The sequence below is a fragment of the Sminthopsis crassicaudata genome, chromosome 4, assembly GCF_048593235.1.
Source record: "Sminthopsis crassicaudata isolate SCR6 chromosome 4, ASM4859323v1, whole genome shotgun sequence".
Classification (NCBI taxonomy): Eukaryota; Metazoa; Chordata; class Mammalia; order Dasyuromorphia; family Dasyuridae; genus Sminthopsis; species Sminthopsis crassicaudata.
The window spans coordinates 439,604,558-439,617,980 of record NC_133620.1 but is presented as its reverse complement, the minus strand read 5'-3'; the positions used below and the strand labels follow the sequence as shown (position 1 = coordinate 439,617,980).

Sequence of the window (13,423 nt, the reverse complement as noted above, 5' to 3'; positions counted from 1 at the left end):
AACTATTTTATCATTCAACGTCCTGATGTATCCCTGGGGACAAGTAGGGGAAAAGATGACCGATTTTCTACTTTACAAAGGAGGTGCAGTATGTACATAGGGCTTAATGAGGCTATAGAGATACCCTAATAGAGTGTTCCTGAAATCTGGTCCTTTATACAGATCTATAGTTAGGGCAGGTTTAGGGATAAGGGTCTCAACACCATGAAATGAGCAAATTCAAGAAAGGAAACACAGGTTCCATATTTTACTGGGAAACAAACAATAGGTCAAGTGAAGAAAAAACTTTTATTTCTTAACAAACGCACACTCTGTCCTCCCCCTTGGATGCAAGGCAGCCTAGTAAGGAGACTGGATCATCTCCTGCTTCCTTTCCGTCCTGTGGTTCACATCCCTATGGCAGCATATATACATATCCCACGAGCACTGAGACGCCACAAAGAAGGGTTCACCACTGCCGGAGTCGTCTTGCTTTTAAGAATGGGCATTTTGTTACTGTCTAATGGAGGTACCAAATGGAGGCTTGCTGGACAGTTCCTGCCCAGCTATTCCTGCTTTTCTAGAGAGGGAAAAGTGAAGATAAAGGAATACAGCAAGTCAAAACCATCTTACATTATAAACCAAATCAAGTGAAAATTATCACAAAATAAAGAAAAAAAATTATTAAATAACTAGGCCTGGAAGGATGGAAAACAGTCCAGGAATCCAGCTGTCTCTCAAGTCATTGCTTCAGGGTGAGGAGAATGGCTTAAGATCTCTGGGTCTCATTTCTTTCCACTACAAGGCAAAAGCAGACAAGTCACTGTCTTCCAGGGGTAAAACTTCAATTTTGGATGTGACTTCCCATCTTTTTCCCCACACATCCATCTCTGATAAATGATCCAAATGAGGTTGCTCCAGGGAGAGGAAGAGTTGTGAACAGTGAGCACCAGGGGATTAGGTCAGTCCTGCGGCCAGCCTTGCAACTGCTCATGCATAATTGGAAACTATGCTTCTAGAGTTGCACTAATTGATGCACTTCCCGAAGGAATTAAGTCTAGTGTCTGTGGGCCATACCACGACCTCATGAAGGCATGAGGAGGATGGCTGCATTTCCCCTGAGTTGACTGAGGAGAGAAGCTTGTGCTGCAGAAATCTACACTTTCTGCTCCCTCGGAATCAGATCCAAGCCATCCAAGGCGAAGTTAAAAGCAGCATTTTAGGCTCTACACCCATAAACTAAGTTTCTACGTTTTTGCCCAGAGCCAGTTGGGCCCTGCCAGGATGCTGATAGCACTGAGTTGCTGGGTTCTTTCCATTTCCGTGCACGTCCAGCTGAGCCCCACAGTGGGGCTTCCCAAAGGGGGACCTGCATGTTTTTCAGTGTGTAGGTAGCTGGACAAATTGTGGACAGGCGCGTCCCTCCTGATGCTTCAGGGACCCGTGGTGACTTCGCTTTCTGCCTGGCTCCTGGAAGATAGGGTCACATAACCTGGGTGTAGGGCAGAACTCTTTGGGAGTTAACCTGTGGGTGGAATCCGAGACAAAGAATCAGTCATTGGAGCCGTATGACACTGAGTGCTGTGTTTGGAGTCTGCATTGAATTAATAGGGTAGCAGAAGCCAAGGATAGCCACTGGAGGAAGAGATTATATAATTTTTATTAATTAGTTTTTATTCATATATTATATAATATATTAAAATGTTATAAATAATTTAAAAGAATCGGCCAGGGGAGACAGAGACTAGACTTTGGGTTCCTCCTGGGTTAGGGGTGCCCTCCTTGTATACAGTTACTGAAGTTGGGTCCACAGAATCACGTATCAAAGATGTCAAGCAGATACTACAGTGCTCTCCTATTACCCAACCCTGATATTTTGCAGATGAGGGTAAGTGATTCACCCGGGATCATGCAGCTGTTTAGTAGCAGTGCCAGATCTATAAACAAACAATCTCCCAGCTCTCAGCCCCGGTTCTCTTTCCACTCTGCTGCAATTACTCCCATTTCTCAGCAGCAAGGTCTCAGATTAGTACCCTCTATTTGGAGCAAAAGGGTAGTATTTCATTCTGTTCAAGGAGAAAGGCAATTAGCATCTAAGGCTCAAATTAAGAAGGGAACATCCTGCTGGGGGAAAAGCTTGAGCCGTGCGCCCACTCTGTGAGAACAACTCTTCCCTGTTTCTTCCCTGTAAGCATCCAATAGGATCTCGTTATTTTATAGATGAAGAATGATATAGAGGCTGAGTTTGCACCCTGGTTGTACAACTAGTGACAGAGCTGGATTAGAATCCAGGGCTCCCAACTGCCAATCAGATACTCTTTTCACTAATTCACAAGAGACTTTGACCACAGCGGAGATAAAGGAAGCAAGCTGGAAAAAACCAAACAGATGTAAGAGGCTGTTGTTACCTTTGCTAGGAGAGGGATGATGCTTTATATAATTAATCTTGGAAGTATTCTTCTGAAAGGGCTCAAGACAGAAAGGGGTTGTTCAAGAAAGAAAGGAGGGATGTTAGCAAGTAAAAGAACAGTCATTCCCTAGCCCACCCTTCTGAAGGTGGTCTTCACACCAGGTTATCCTTTACGGTCCTTAGAGTAACATTTTGAGGAGTTGGGTTGGCAATACTTTGACCTTTGTTTTAAGTTATTCCCTCTACTTAAAAATAGCTCATTGGAGAAGGGTCTTCTCCCAGTTATCCTCACCCCTTCGTGCCTTTTGATACAACAATATGTGTATCAAAATTCCTTTCCTTAAGCCACTTCCTATTTTCGGTTTCAAGCTCGTCTCTTCAGAATAAAATCTAAGAGATCATATCTGAAAATTTTCATAAAGAAATTTTTATCATGAATATAATTTCTACTACTCTACATATATATATGTGTATATATATATATATATATATATATATATATATACAACTTTCTTAATCTGGTAATTATTTGTTATATATTTTGAATATACTCTGATCTGGGCACATGACAGTGTTCTCTTTGTATTTCTTTTCTGTTTTCCTTTTTTTTTTTTTTACTGTTTCTTCAAATTGAAATTAAAAAAAAAAAAGAAAGAAAGACAAAGAAAAGACATTTATAGAAAAACTCTCCATTCCTCAAAGGGAAATTAAAAGTGTAAGGTACTCAAGTAATGTTATCTAGGGCTTCTTGCTTATCTTTATTGTAGTCATCGCATCCTTTCAGAAGCAGAAGAAATGAGAAAAAAAACCTAATGTGAAAGTTATGTCCCCATGCAGCTATTATAGGATAGACCTGTCAAGAGATTACAACCCTTCTACATCTCTTTTCTTGAGCTTTATTCCTTGTGGCTAGCCAGCCTCATCTCCACCCATCCTGCCCCCCAACTTCTACCTCCCAAGCTTAAAATCAGCCACTCTTCCCAAAGAGAACCACCATGATGGTCCTGCTGTTACTTTAGCTCCTTCCCTCCCTTCTTCCTGTGGTTGCCAAGAGCCATGATTGCTTACATTCCCTGTTCCTCCAGGTTGGACCAATTGCATTTCTTCGGATATCAAGCTCAGAGTAAAAAGGGGGTGATGGAAATGGAGAGGAGGTAAGGTTGACATTGAGAGAGAGAGAGCACAGAGATGATAAAGAAATGGGAATTAGAACAGCAGCCCCACTATGATAAGTCTAAGTGCTAGAAAGATCCTGGTTTCCTTCAAAGCTAACCTGTAGCTTTGGTGGCCACCTGGCTACAGGTGTAAAGGTTGGTGGATGAGGTGGTAGTGGGTTCCATGATTAGCTGATGGAGCTGGCCACTGCCAATTCTCTTACCTCAAGATTTGTCCTTGCCTTCTTCAAAACATCATGCGTCCTAGTTACTGGAAAATAAGAAGGCAAAAATCAGAAGTCCGCTAATGACTCACTCGGCTTAGCATACAAACCACAGCTGTTCCTCTGGCTTAGCTTGCTTGGTCCATTCAGTTTCTCTCTGTTATGATTTCTGTTCAACAGAATTCCTTGTCCCCTAATCCTATCCTGCACTGGCCACCTCACCCAATTCTACTGCTGAAAGGTACTTCAGGAAATCACAAAACCATGTTGACTTAGATCCATATTTAAGCTGTCTCACCTCAATTGGGCCTTTCTGCTACAAAGCAATCTTTTTATTCTTTCCTGAACAAATCTCCATACCCTGAATCTTCTGTTCCGCAGCCTCCTTTGGTGCTTCCCCCTCACCTCTTCAGTAAGGATCTCGCCTCAATGTTACTAATAAAAGAAGCTATTCATCTCTTTTCTACACATCAGAATCCTCTGACTTATTTCCTTCGTTTCCTTTTATTCAAGTCTTCCATGAGACATGACCCTTCTCATAAAGAACAACCCCTCTACCTCTGCCCTTCATCCCATACTCTCCTATTCTGCCAGTCATCCCATCTTTCTAATCTGTAATCTATCCACGTTCTGCTCCAATATGGTCTACAAACTCTGCCCCACCCCCAATTCAACCCTATTTATAAAAATCCTCACCTAATACCCCTTTTCAGTCTTTCACCTTACATTCCCTCCTTTTCATCTCCTTCCTTAAAGGGGGGAATCCCACTATTTGCTCCCACCTCTTCTCTCATCCTTTAAAATTCTCACCTTAGCACACAACTGAGAATGCATTCTCCAAAGATATCAGTTGTCTCATCTGCTATATCCAATTATCTTTTCTCGATCCTTTTGTCTTGACCTCCTAGTAGCTCATTTCCTGGCTACTGTGCTCACTGGGTTTTTTCATGACACTGCTCTTGTTTCTCCTCCCAGTTCACTTTTTCTTAGTCTCCTTTGCTGGATCTTCACCCAAGATCCATCCCCTGAGCATGGATAAGTTTAAAAGATCAGTCCTGTTTTTTACTCTCTGGGTGAACTCACTAGTTCTCATGGGTTCAATTTCCATCTCTCTCTCTACAATTCTAATATATACAGCTGCTGAGCTACATAGACAACTACCTAATAGACATTTTAAACTGGATGTCTACTCAACATGTCCAAAACAGAACTCATTATGTTTCCATAACAACCTACCTTTCTCTGCCTAATTTCTCTCTCTCTCTGGTCTGGACCATCTTTCCAGTCATCCAGATTCACATTCTCAGTGCCCTCCTTGACTCTCTGCTCACCCTCATTCCCCATAACCAGTCAGAGGTCCCACTTTGTCAAATCCACCTCCCCTCTCTATTTCTATGACCATCCTCTTAAGTTTCAAACCTTATTACCTCTTTCCTGGACAATCACGATAGCTTGCTATTGGGTTATTCTTACCTCAGTCTCTCCCTTCCCCCATCTATCTTAACACACAGCTCCCAAAGCAGAATTCCTAAAACACAGATCTAATCTGCCCCTCCCCTGCTCAAGAAACTCCCACCACTCCTAGGATAGAATACAAATTCTTCTAGCATTTAAAGCTCTTCTTAATCTGACCCAAATATATATTTTCTGGCTCTATCACATATTATTCCTCTTCATACACTGTTACAATTCAACCAGACATTTCTGCTGCATCCCACATTTTTCCTGTTTTTTTTTTTTTAAACTTTGTGTAGTTTTCCCTATCCTTGGATTCCTCTTCAATTACATCTCTTAAATTCCACATTTTGCTTCAAATCTCAGCTCAAGACCTCTTCCTCTATGGGGTTTGTCCTGATCTTCCTCCTCACCTTCACTTCCCCCCAACAGCTATTTCCCATGTCCCACCAGATTATTTTCTATTTACTTTGTATATATTATATATCTATTATGTGGATACTTTTAAAAAATGATAGAATGTAAGCTCCTTGAGAACAGAAACATAATCTTTGTATTCCCAGAGTCCAGCATGCTGCCTGACACATAGACACAAAGCACAGAAGGCATGGGAGCATGAGGAAAACTCCATCCATGGACACATTCATGTGACTCTCTTTGGTCTCCATAGCAGAAGGGCAGAGACACGTATAGAGAGCTTCTCCCCCTTCCCACTCTCAAGCAGTGCTGGCTAGGAACACCTACATTGATTGATAATCAAGTGCTCCATGCTCTCCTTCATCTTGTTGGCTGCCTTTAGGCGTTCATTTGTACTCTGAAGGAGATTCTCTTTCTCAGATAATTTGGTTTTCAGCGCTACAATTTCTCCTTTCATTGACTCCTCCTAAAGAAAAGATGAGGTTCTTTGTTAGAATGTCTGAAGTATCACAATCTGTGTAATCCTGAAAGCCCAAAGCAGGATTCCTTACCCCTCTTAGCTCTAATTCTGGGATGAATTCCCTCCATTACAGCTATCAATACTCCCTTTCCCAAGAAAGCCTGGGTTGAAAATAGGATTTCTTAGGGATAGGGATTTACTACATGTAAAGCAGGCAAACTGAAAAACTGGGAGCCTGAATGAAATGACATGTCAGAATTTTAATTAAAAAAAAAAAAATGCAATCTTCTTTGCAATTACCAGGGTTTTTTTTTTTTTAAACATCATTTGCATGGTTACTATGTCATTATATGAAGGGTTTTCATTAAATATTTGTTAATTTATTCAGAAATTAGGAGAATGAACGGACTGGGGAAAATTTTGTGTTTAAGTTGATCAGATTTTGCCAAATCCCTTGAAAATAATAAAAATCTACAGTTGGATCTAGAATTTTAATTCAATATCTCATCCCTAACAAGGGGAAGAAAGGGGGCGCTGGATTAATCTAGAGATTTTCTAGCTCAGGAGCTCAACCTTTTTTGGGGCACGGACCCAAAGCTGATGAATCGCTTTCTCAGAAGGTACATCACCTACATTCATAGTTGAAGGACATGCTAAATTTCAGGAAAAGGTTACTGGAATTGAAGATGTAATTTTTTTCTCATCCAAGTTCATGGACTCCTTGAAATATGTCCATCGATTTTGTTCTGACCTGAAAGTCAGCTCAGAGAAGAGTCCTTGGAATGACTGTCAATCTCTCAGACCTTCCCCACCTCCACCTCTGGAATTCTAAGGCTCTAAAGATATCCCAGGCTTCCAATGTCGTGCTGAGCAGCCTAAGACTTCATAGGGCAGTCTGTGATTATGTCAGATTATGGGTACAGTATTAATAGCTGTAGTTTAATGGAAGTTAGGTGGCATGGGAGATAAGATGCTGGATCGTAGTCAGAAAGACCTAACTTCAGATACTTACTATCTGTGCTTAGTCACATCACTTAATTTCTGCCTGCCTCAGTTTCCTCATCTGTAAAATGGGGAGAATGATAATAGCACTTTCCTCCCAGGGCTATTGTGAGGCTCAAGTAAGATAATATTTGTAAATTTAAAAGTTCTACAGATAAGTGTTGGCATTAGAGAGTGAGGAATGGTGAATATTTGGTGCTTTTGCTCTAGAAAACACCAATAAAAAATATAGCACCTTTTAATATCTCCAGCGGAATTCATTTCAATATTTACCAAAGCTTTTCTGCTTCTTTAGTTGAGCAGCTCATTTGGGGGGAAAGGAACTCCATAGGGAGATACATATGGGAAACACAAAGCAGAAAACCCAGCTTCAAGCTGATCCTTCACATTCACACTCCTCTTCTAAGACTAGCTCCTGCAGGTTCCCCTTCTGTTTCTCGCTCATACAGCTTCTCTTCGGGGAGCACTTCTATCTGTCCTGAAACACCCTCCACATCTCTCCCAATCCTCACCTTTTTCTTCTGCTGTATAGGGCTTTGGACACTGGGCAGGGCTGCTCTCCAGAACATGGTGAGGAGAGAGGCAGACTCCTCCAAGATCTGGTGCAGGGTGCTCGTGCTGCCCCGGAGCTGGTGGATGCTTCCAGAGGCAAGAACCTAGGAGAGAAAGCAAATGTGTATCTAAGTTTTGAACATGTTCTCCATGTCAAGGTTTGGACTGAGAGAATGGAATATTCTTAAATATTAAAATTATTTAATTCTAAATTAAAAAATTTAAATCCTTTTTTGATTAGATAACTCAACTCTCTCAGAAAGGATTGATTTATTTCTAGCTCTCTGCCTCTGATGGAAATCCTTCTATTCTTTTCAAAAATTGTATTTTATATATATATATATTTGGTTAAGTTAATATTTGCCCAGGGTCACACAGCCAGGAAGTATTAAGTGCCTGATGTCGGATTTCAACTCAGGTCCTCCTGACTTAAGGGTTGTTGCTCTATCAACTATACCAACTAACGGCCCCTAATCCTTCTATTCTTCTATTCTTAAAGGCAATGGAGCAAGTGGAGCAATGGGTAGAGCACTGAGACTAGAATCAAGAAAACTTGAGTTCAAATTCAGCCTCAAACACAATTACTAGTTGTATTATTCTGGGCTAGTCATTTAACCCTATTTGTCTCAAGTTTCCTCATCTGTAAAATCAGAGTAATCTACAATCTACCTCAATATTGCTGTAAAGATCAAAGGAGAATTTGTAAAAATAAATTTTGAAAATGCTTAACACAGTGCCTGGCACATCTTAGGCACAAAATAAATGCTTATTCCCCTTTGTTCCTCTGTAGTTAGGTCTCCATCTGTGCCCATATCACCCCTCCCCTCCTCACTATTGGAGATCAGCTGCCTCTGGAATAATCTCTCCCCCTCCTTTAAAATAGTCTGTGAAGATGAGCATCTCAGGGTTTATAGAGACCATAAATTCAGGAACCTTGGATTTTATTCTTGGCTTGTCACCTACTTGATTGGCAACTTGGATTTGTCACAAAGTTGAATCTTTCTGCCATCCTAGGTCTATGAAATAGTGATTGAGGCAAGTATTCCCTGCCTCAGTCAATGAGTGACACATAAAATAAGAATAAAGATGTGTCCTTCCTTCTCTCTTCTTTTTCTTTTCTCCCTCCTTCTTCCCTACCTCCCTCCTTCCCTTCCTTCTTTCTTTCATATAATTTCACTGACATTTTATGAGTAGTGTTAATCCTGTACAAAATGTTTACATATGGCCTCTATTAACAACACAGACTCATACCCTAGACTTTACTTGCATCGATTATTTCCTGTCACCTTCTCCATAAACTACTTCCAATCAATGTTGATTATTTCACAGGAAATTCTCTCTCTGTCTTTTCTACCTAGCCTTAATCACTGGATGGATGGTTGCCTCAGTCAAAAGGAAACCTATTAAAGACTTTAGCTTAAAAAGACCAAGGTCTCCCCCCTATCCAGGGTCATCTCCAGTCCTCTTGATCTCTATCTGACTACTGGACCCAGATGTCTGTGGAGGGGAAAATGAGGCAGATGACCTTGCACAGCCCTCCCTCACCTAAATCCAATTCACTTGCATTTCACAGCATCACCTGATGCTCTTTGGGAATGAAGGACTGTACAATAACATCATTGAGGAAAAGTCCTTGGAAATAAGAGTTTGTTATTTCCATGCATACTTCCTTACTTTTATCAAAATTTTTGATGCAGAGATTCCCTTCCCCTCTTCTCCTCCCACTGAAATAAAGCCTATTTGGCTTTTGTTGGTTTATTTTAATTTCACATAATCAAAATGTCCTGTTTTCTCTTTGTGATTACCTTTCTCCATTGTTTATGAAAACTCTTTTTCCTCCAATATTTTAATGCTATGATATTTTATATTTAAGTAATGAATTGATTTGTAACTTACTGTGCTATATAAGATGCTAGTCTCAATTTTTGCTGAACTTTTTAGATTTCATGGCAATTCTTGTCAGATATGGAATCATTACCTCAAAAATTTGTGTTCCTGGGGTTGTTGAACACTGAACTAATTTCAGATTCTTATTTATCTCATCAGTCCTTCTGGTCCACTTTTGTAATTATTTTGAATAGAATTGTCCTATCATTTTTTTCCTGGTTTTTATTATTGCTACATAGAAATGCTGGAGAGAAGTGGACTTACTTTGTATTCAGATTAAGTTACTAAAGCTACTACTTTATTTCCAGTAGAAACACTGTTTCATAGTGAATAATTTTTTTGAATATTTTGCTGTATTCTTTTTACTAGACTTTTGTTTAAATCTTTTTTGCAACAATATTATTGGAACAGTGACTTCATGAGGTCAGGAAGACTCATTTTCCTGAACTCAAATCTATCCTCGCATACTTACCAACCATGTGATCTTAGGCAAGTCACTTCATTTTATTTACCTCAGTTTCCTCATCTATAAAATGAGCTGGAGGAGAAAATGGCAAACTACTCTAGTAATTTTGCCAAGAAAATCCCAAATGGAGACTTGAACAGTCAGATACAATTGAAAATGACCAGATAGGGACTGAATTTAAATGGATAATGCAAAAATCTACTCATTCATTTCCAGATGATTCTCTCCATTTGTTGCTGTAACATGCTCTATGTACAAAATATCTTGGACTGGGACTGGATATCCCTATTGTCATAAGAGAACTGCCTACCTCTCTGTGACTATTATCTGTGCCCAATTTTCCTATTATATTTGGATATCAGATATTCCAAACTAAGCAGCTCAGAATAATCTTTTACTTTTTCTTGCCTTTAAGCCTTGTTCAAAGCAGCATTATTACTAAAAACATCTTTAATAATCAGCCATTTTTAACCATCAGGCTCATCAAAAATCTCTCTCATAACTCGCATAATATTTTTAAAGGCTGTCTTCTGTGAACCTTCCACTGTTCCATGTCAAATGTGAAGATCTCCTGATTAATCTCTCTGATTCTTCACTCTAAATGCTTAGTCTGAACTTACCCATAATCCATAAGGATGCCAGTGCATCCATATCAACCTAATATTTCTACTCTGCCATTTGTCCTTATACTCCCTGAGCACCTAAACCCTATTCTCTAGTGTGTTTGCTTCTTTGTGATCTGAAGTCAGGAAAGGAGCAAGATGAAAAAAAAAAAAAAATGAAGACTTCTACAGTTAAAACAATACAGCTCATATGGTCCACACAAGAACTAGAAAGAAAATGGCCTGATATTGAGGCAGTTGAACCAAGGATGACTAAGAAAGGACAGAGGAATCAGCAGATGGCAAGAAGCCTGGAGAGAAAGAAGAAATGTAGAGGGATGAGAGAAGAGGAGAACCCAGAGGGGAGAAGAAAAGGGTGTGAAAGGAAGAATTTTCTAAAAGCCAATGATCTGATTACCTCAGTGCCTTTGGCTTCCAGAGCAGGTGAGTTGAGAGTAACCTGCATGAGAGACACCATCTTATGGACCAGAACTTTTCCTTCCAGGATCTGCTGCTTTAGAGCACTATAGTCATCAATGTGGCCAATCACGTGGCGGCCATGCTTGTTGGAAAATGAGCCATCAGGAGCATCCCCCTCCAGCATGGGAGGGCTCTTACTTCCAAAGGATATATTCAAAGCCACTTCTGAAAAGCACAATAAAGCACAATTCAAAGCTTAATCATGTTACTCATCACTCTGCAAACAATACTTTAAAGACAAAAAAAGCCCAAACAGGGAAAGAGGCTGACATCTGGAAAAATAACCTCTTAGAAAATCTTTGGGGCAGGTAAATTGAGGCAATTTTTTCTAATCTTGTTGACATCCTCTTTTTCCTTTTCTGATACTGATATTATCATGTAGTCAGATATAATTGGTAAATAAAAGCACTGAAAAAAAGAAAATAAATAGTTTTAGGGCAGAAAAAGCTAAAATAGAAGAATCCTGATCAATTTATGTTCTCTTACAGAGGAGTAGTATCAATAGTGATTAAAAGGCTAGTATTGGGATCTAGAAAGACCTGGTGAAATCCTGCTTCTCTCACATAATAGCTCTGTGACTCTAGACAAGTAACCTAACCTCTCAGCACCTCAAATTACACTCTAAGAATTACAGACAAATTGCTGACCAAATGGAAAAAAAAATAAAGAAAAACTTCTATATCAATGGATTTAGTGGTCCAGAATAGAAAAAAAAAAAAAAAAAGAAAAGAAAAACTTCTTCATCAATAGATTTAGTGCTCCAGAATAGAAAAAGAAAAAAGAAAAACTTCTTCATCAATGGATTTAGTGGTCCAGAATGGAAAAAAATAGAAAAATGTTAAGGGGGCAGAGCACTTCTGGTAATACTGAAGAAAGAAAACAAAACTATAATGGTAGGAAATTCTTATTAGGGAGTATATTGGATGATAATAATGATAACTTAGAGCATAAGAATAAACCACAGTGTAGCAATCTATATAGTCAATATGACCATACACACATTATTCCTACTAGCTGTCACAGTTTTGCTCCATTGTCATACTTTTACCTTTTGTTTTCTGGAAGGGGGAGGAGGTCTGTGGCTCAATATCTTTGGATGTGGTTGTGGAGAAGATTGAAGTTGGAATATTCATACCAACATCCCGAACCGGAGGAGAAGAAATTGAATCTGCACCAAAAGACAGCCATAGCCATTAGCATTTCCAGAAAGTGCTTTACCAGTATTTGCAAATCTAGTCTTTGCCTGCTAAAGCAGTGTAAATCAGTAATCACACATTCTATATACAGACGTATACATTTGTATGTATGTGTATATGGGGTGGGGGGGAGAGTCAAAGATAGAGTCAAAAAGAGAGACAGACACATACTCAGCCAGAGTAGATCTGTCCTATTGCAAATGATGTGTCCTGATGTGGCCCTAAAAACCAAAAGATTTTTGGACCAGGACATACTCCCTCTGTCTGGCTGTCCTCTCCCCTTCTCTCAATAGATTTATCTATATACATACATACATAGACATGTGTTTAAATATGAATATGCATATGTGTATACTTTTTTCCAGGTATATTCTTTAAAAGGCCTACTAAACTGCTCCACTATAATAACAATCTATTGCTTTATAAATTATGGACCTATTAGACTCTTGTGAAAGGTTCCTTTAGAGGAATCCCCAAACTACTGGAAAAGACTGAAATCTAGTTGTTCTGTTAAAATATTTTTAACATTTTATATTACATATATAAAATTTTAAATATTCATATATTTTTAAAGGATTCCATAGAAAAACAACTGCCAAGCCAAATTATGAGGAATGAAAGCCCATTCTATTCACCAAATCTGGTTTGAAAATTTCATAGCAAGTGAGGGATGCATACACACACATAAAACCCACATATATACATACGTGAGTGTGTGTGTATATAAAAAAAGAATGGAGGAAAAGAGAGTCCTTGATGGAGAAGAATGGGAGAATATTGAAGGTCTGTATGATACAGAGAATGTAGGAGACAGAGAGACGTAACAGAGAGTGCAATTTGCTGGGATTCCAGTCTCCTACAAAGGCTCTCTGTGATACAGGAGTTGGAGCAGAAATAAGCATGAGTGGACATGAAGCCTAACTATTTCCAGGACAGAAAAGGAAAGGAGGAATGAAGGCACAGTATGCAAGAAGGCATTATTAGAACGTGACAATGATCACAATATTCAGGGGGAAATCAGAGAAAGATCCTCTGAGAGCTGAAATGCTCAGAGCCCTGGAAAGTCAGGTTGGCAAGCATGAAAAATAATGGCAAATAAAGAATGTGACCTAGGAAAAGTTCAAATGAAAGAGCAGTCT

The 13,423-nt window shown here is 39.4% G+C and overlaps 1 protein-coding gene across 4 annotated transcripts in view; it reads right to left on the bottom strand.

The window, feature by feature from the left end:
- Positions 1-271: 271 nt before the first annotated feature.
- The window catches only part of PDE4DIP (phosphodiesterase 4D interacting protein), a 233,670-nt gene continuing 220,518 nt past the window's right edge, over positions 272-13,423 (bottom strand). For 3 of the 4 annotated variants that reach the window (XM_074263257.1, XM_074263254.1, XM_074263256.1), the window contains 6 exons: positions 12,137-12,256; positions 11,027-11,253; positions 7,614-7,757; positions 5,967-6,105; positions 3,768-3,814; positions 272-1,449 (listed from right to left, as the gene is read on the bottom strand). In XM_074263257.1, the coding sequence (XP_074119358.1) occupies positions 1,360-1,449; positions 3,768-3,814; positions 5,967-6,105; positions 7,614-7,757; positions 11,027-11,253; positions 12,137-12,256 (767 nt within the window). In that variant the 3' untranslated portion in view covers positions 272-1,359. Of the gene's footprint in view, positions 1,505-3,767; positions 3,815-5,966; positions 6,106-7,613; positions 7,758-11,026; positions 11,254-12,136; positions 12,257-13,423 lie in introns of all 4 variants that reach the window. The other variant, XM_074263255.1, reaches the window with a different exon arrangement.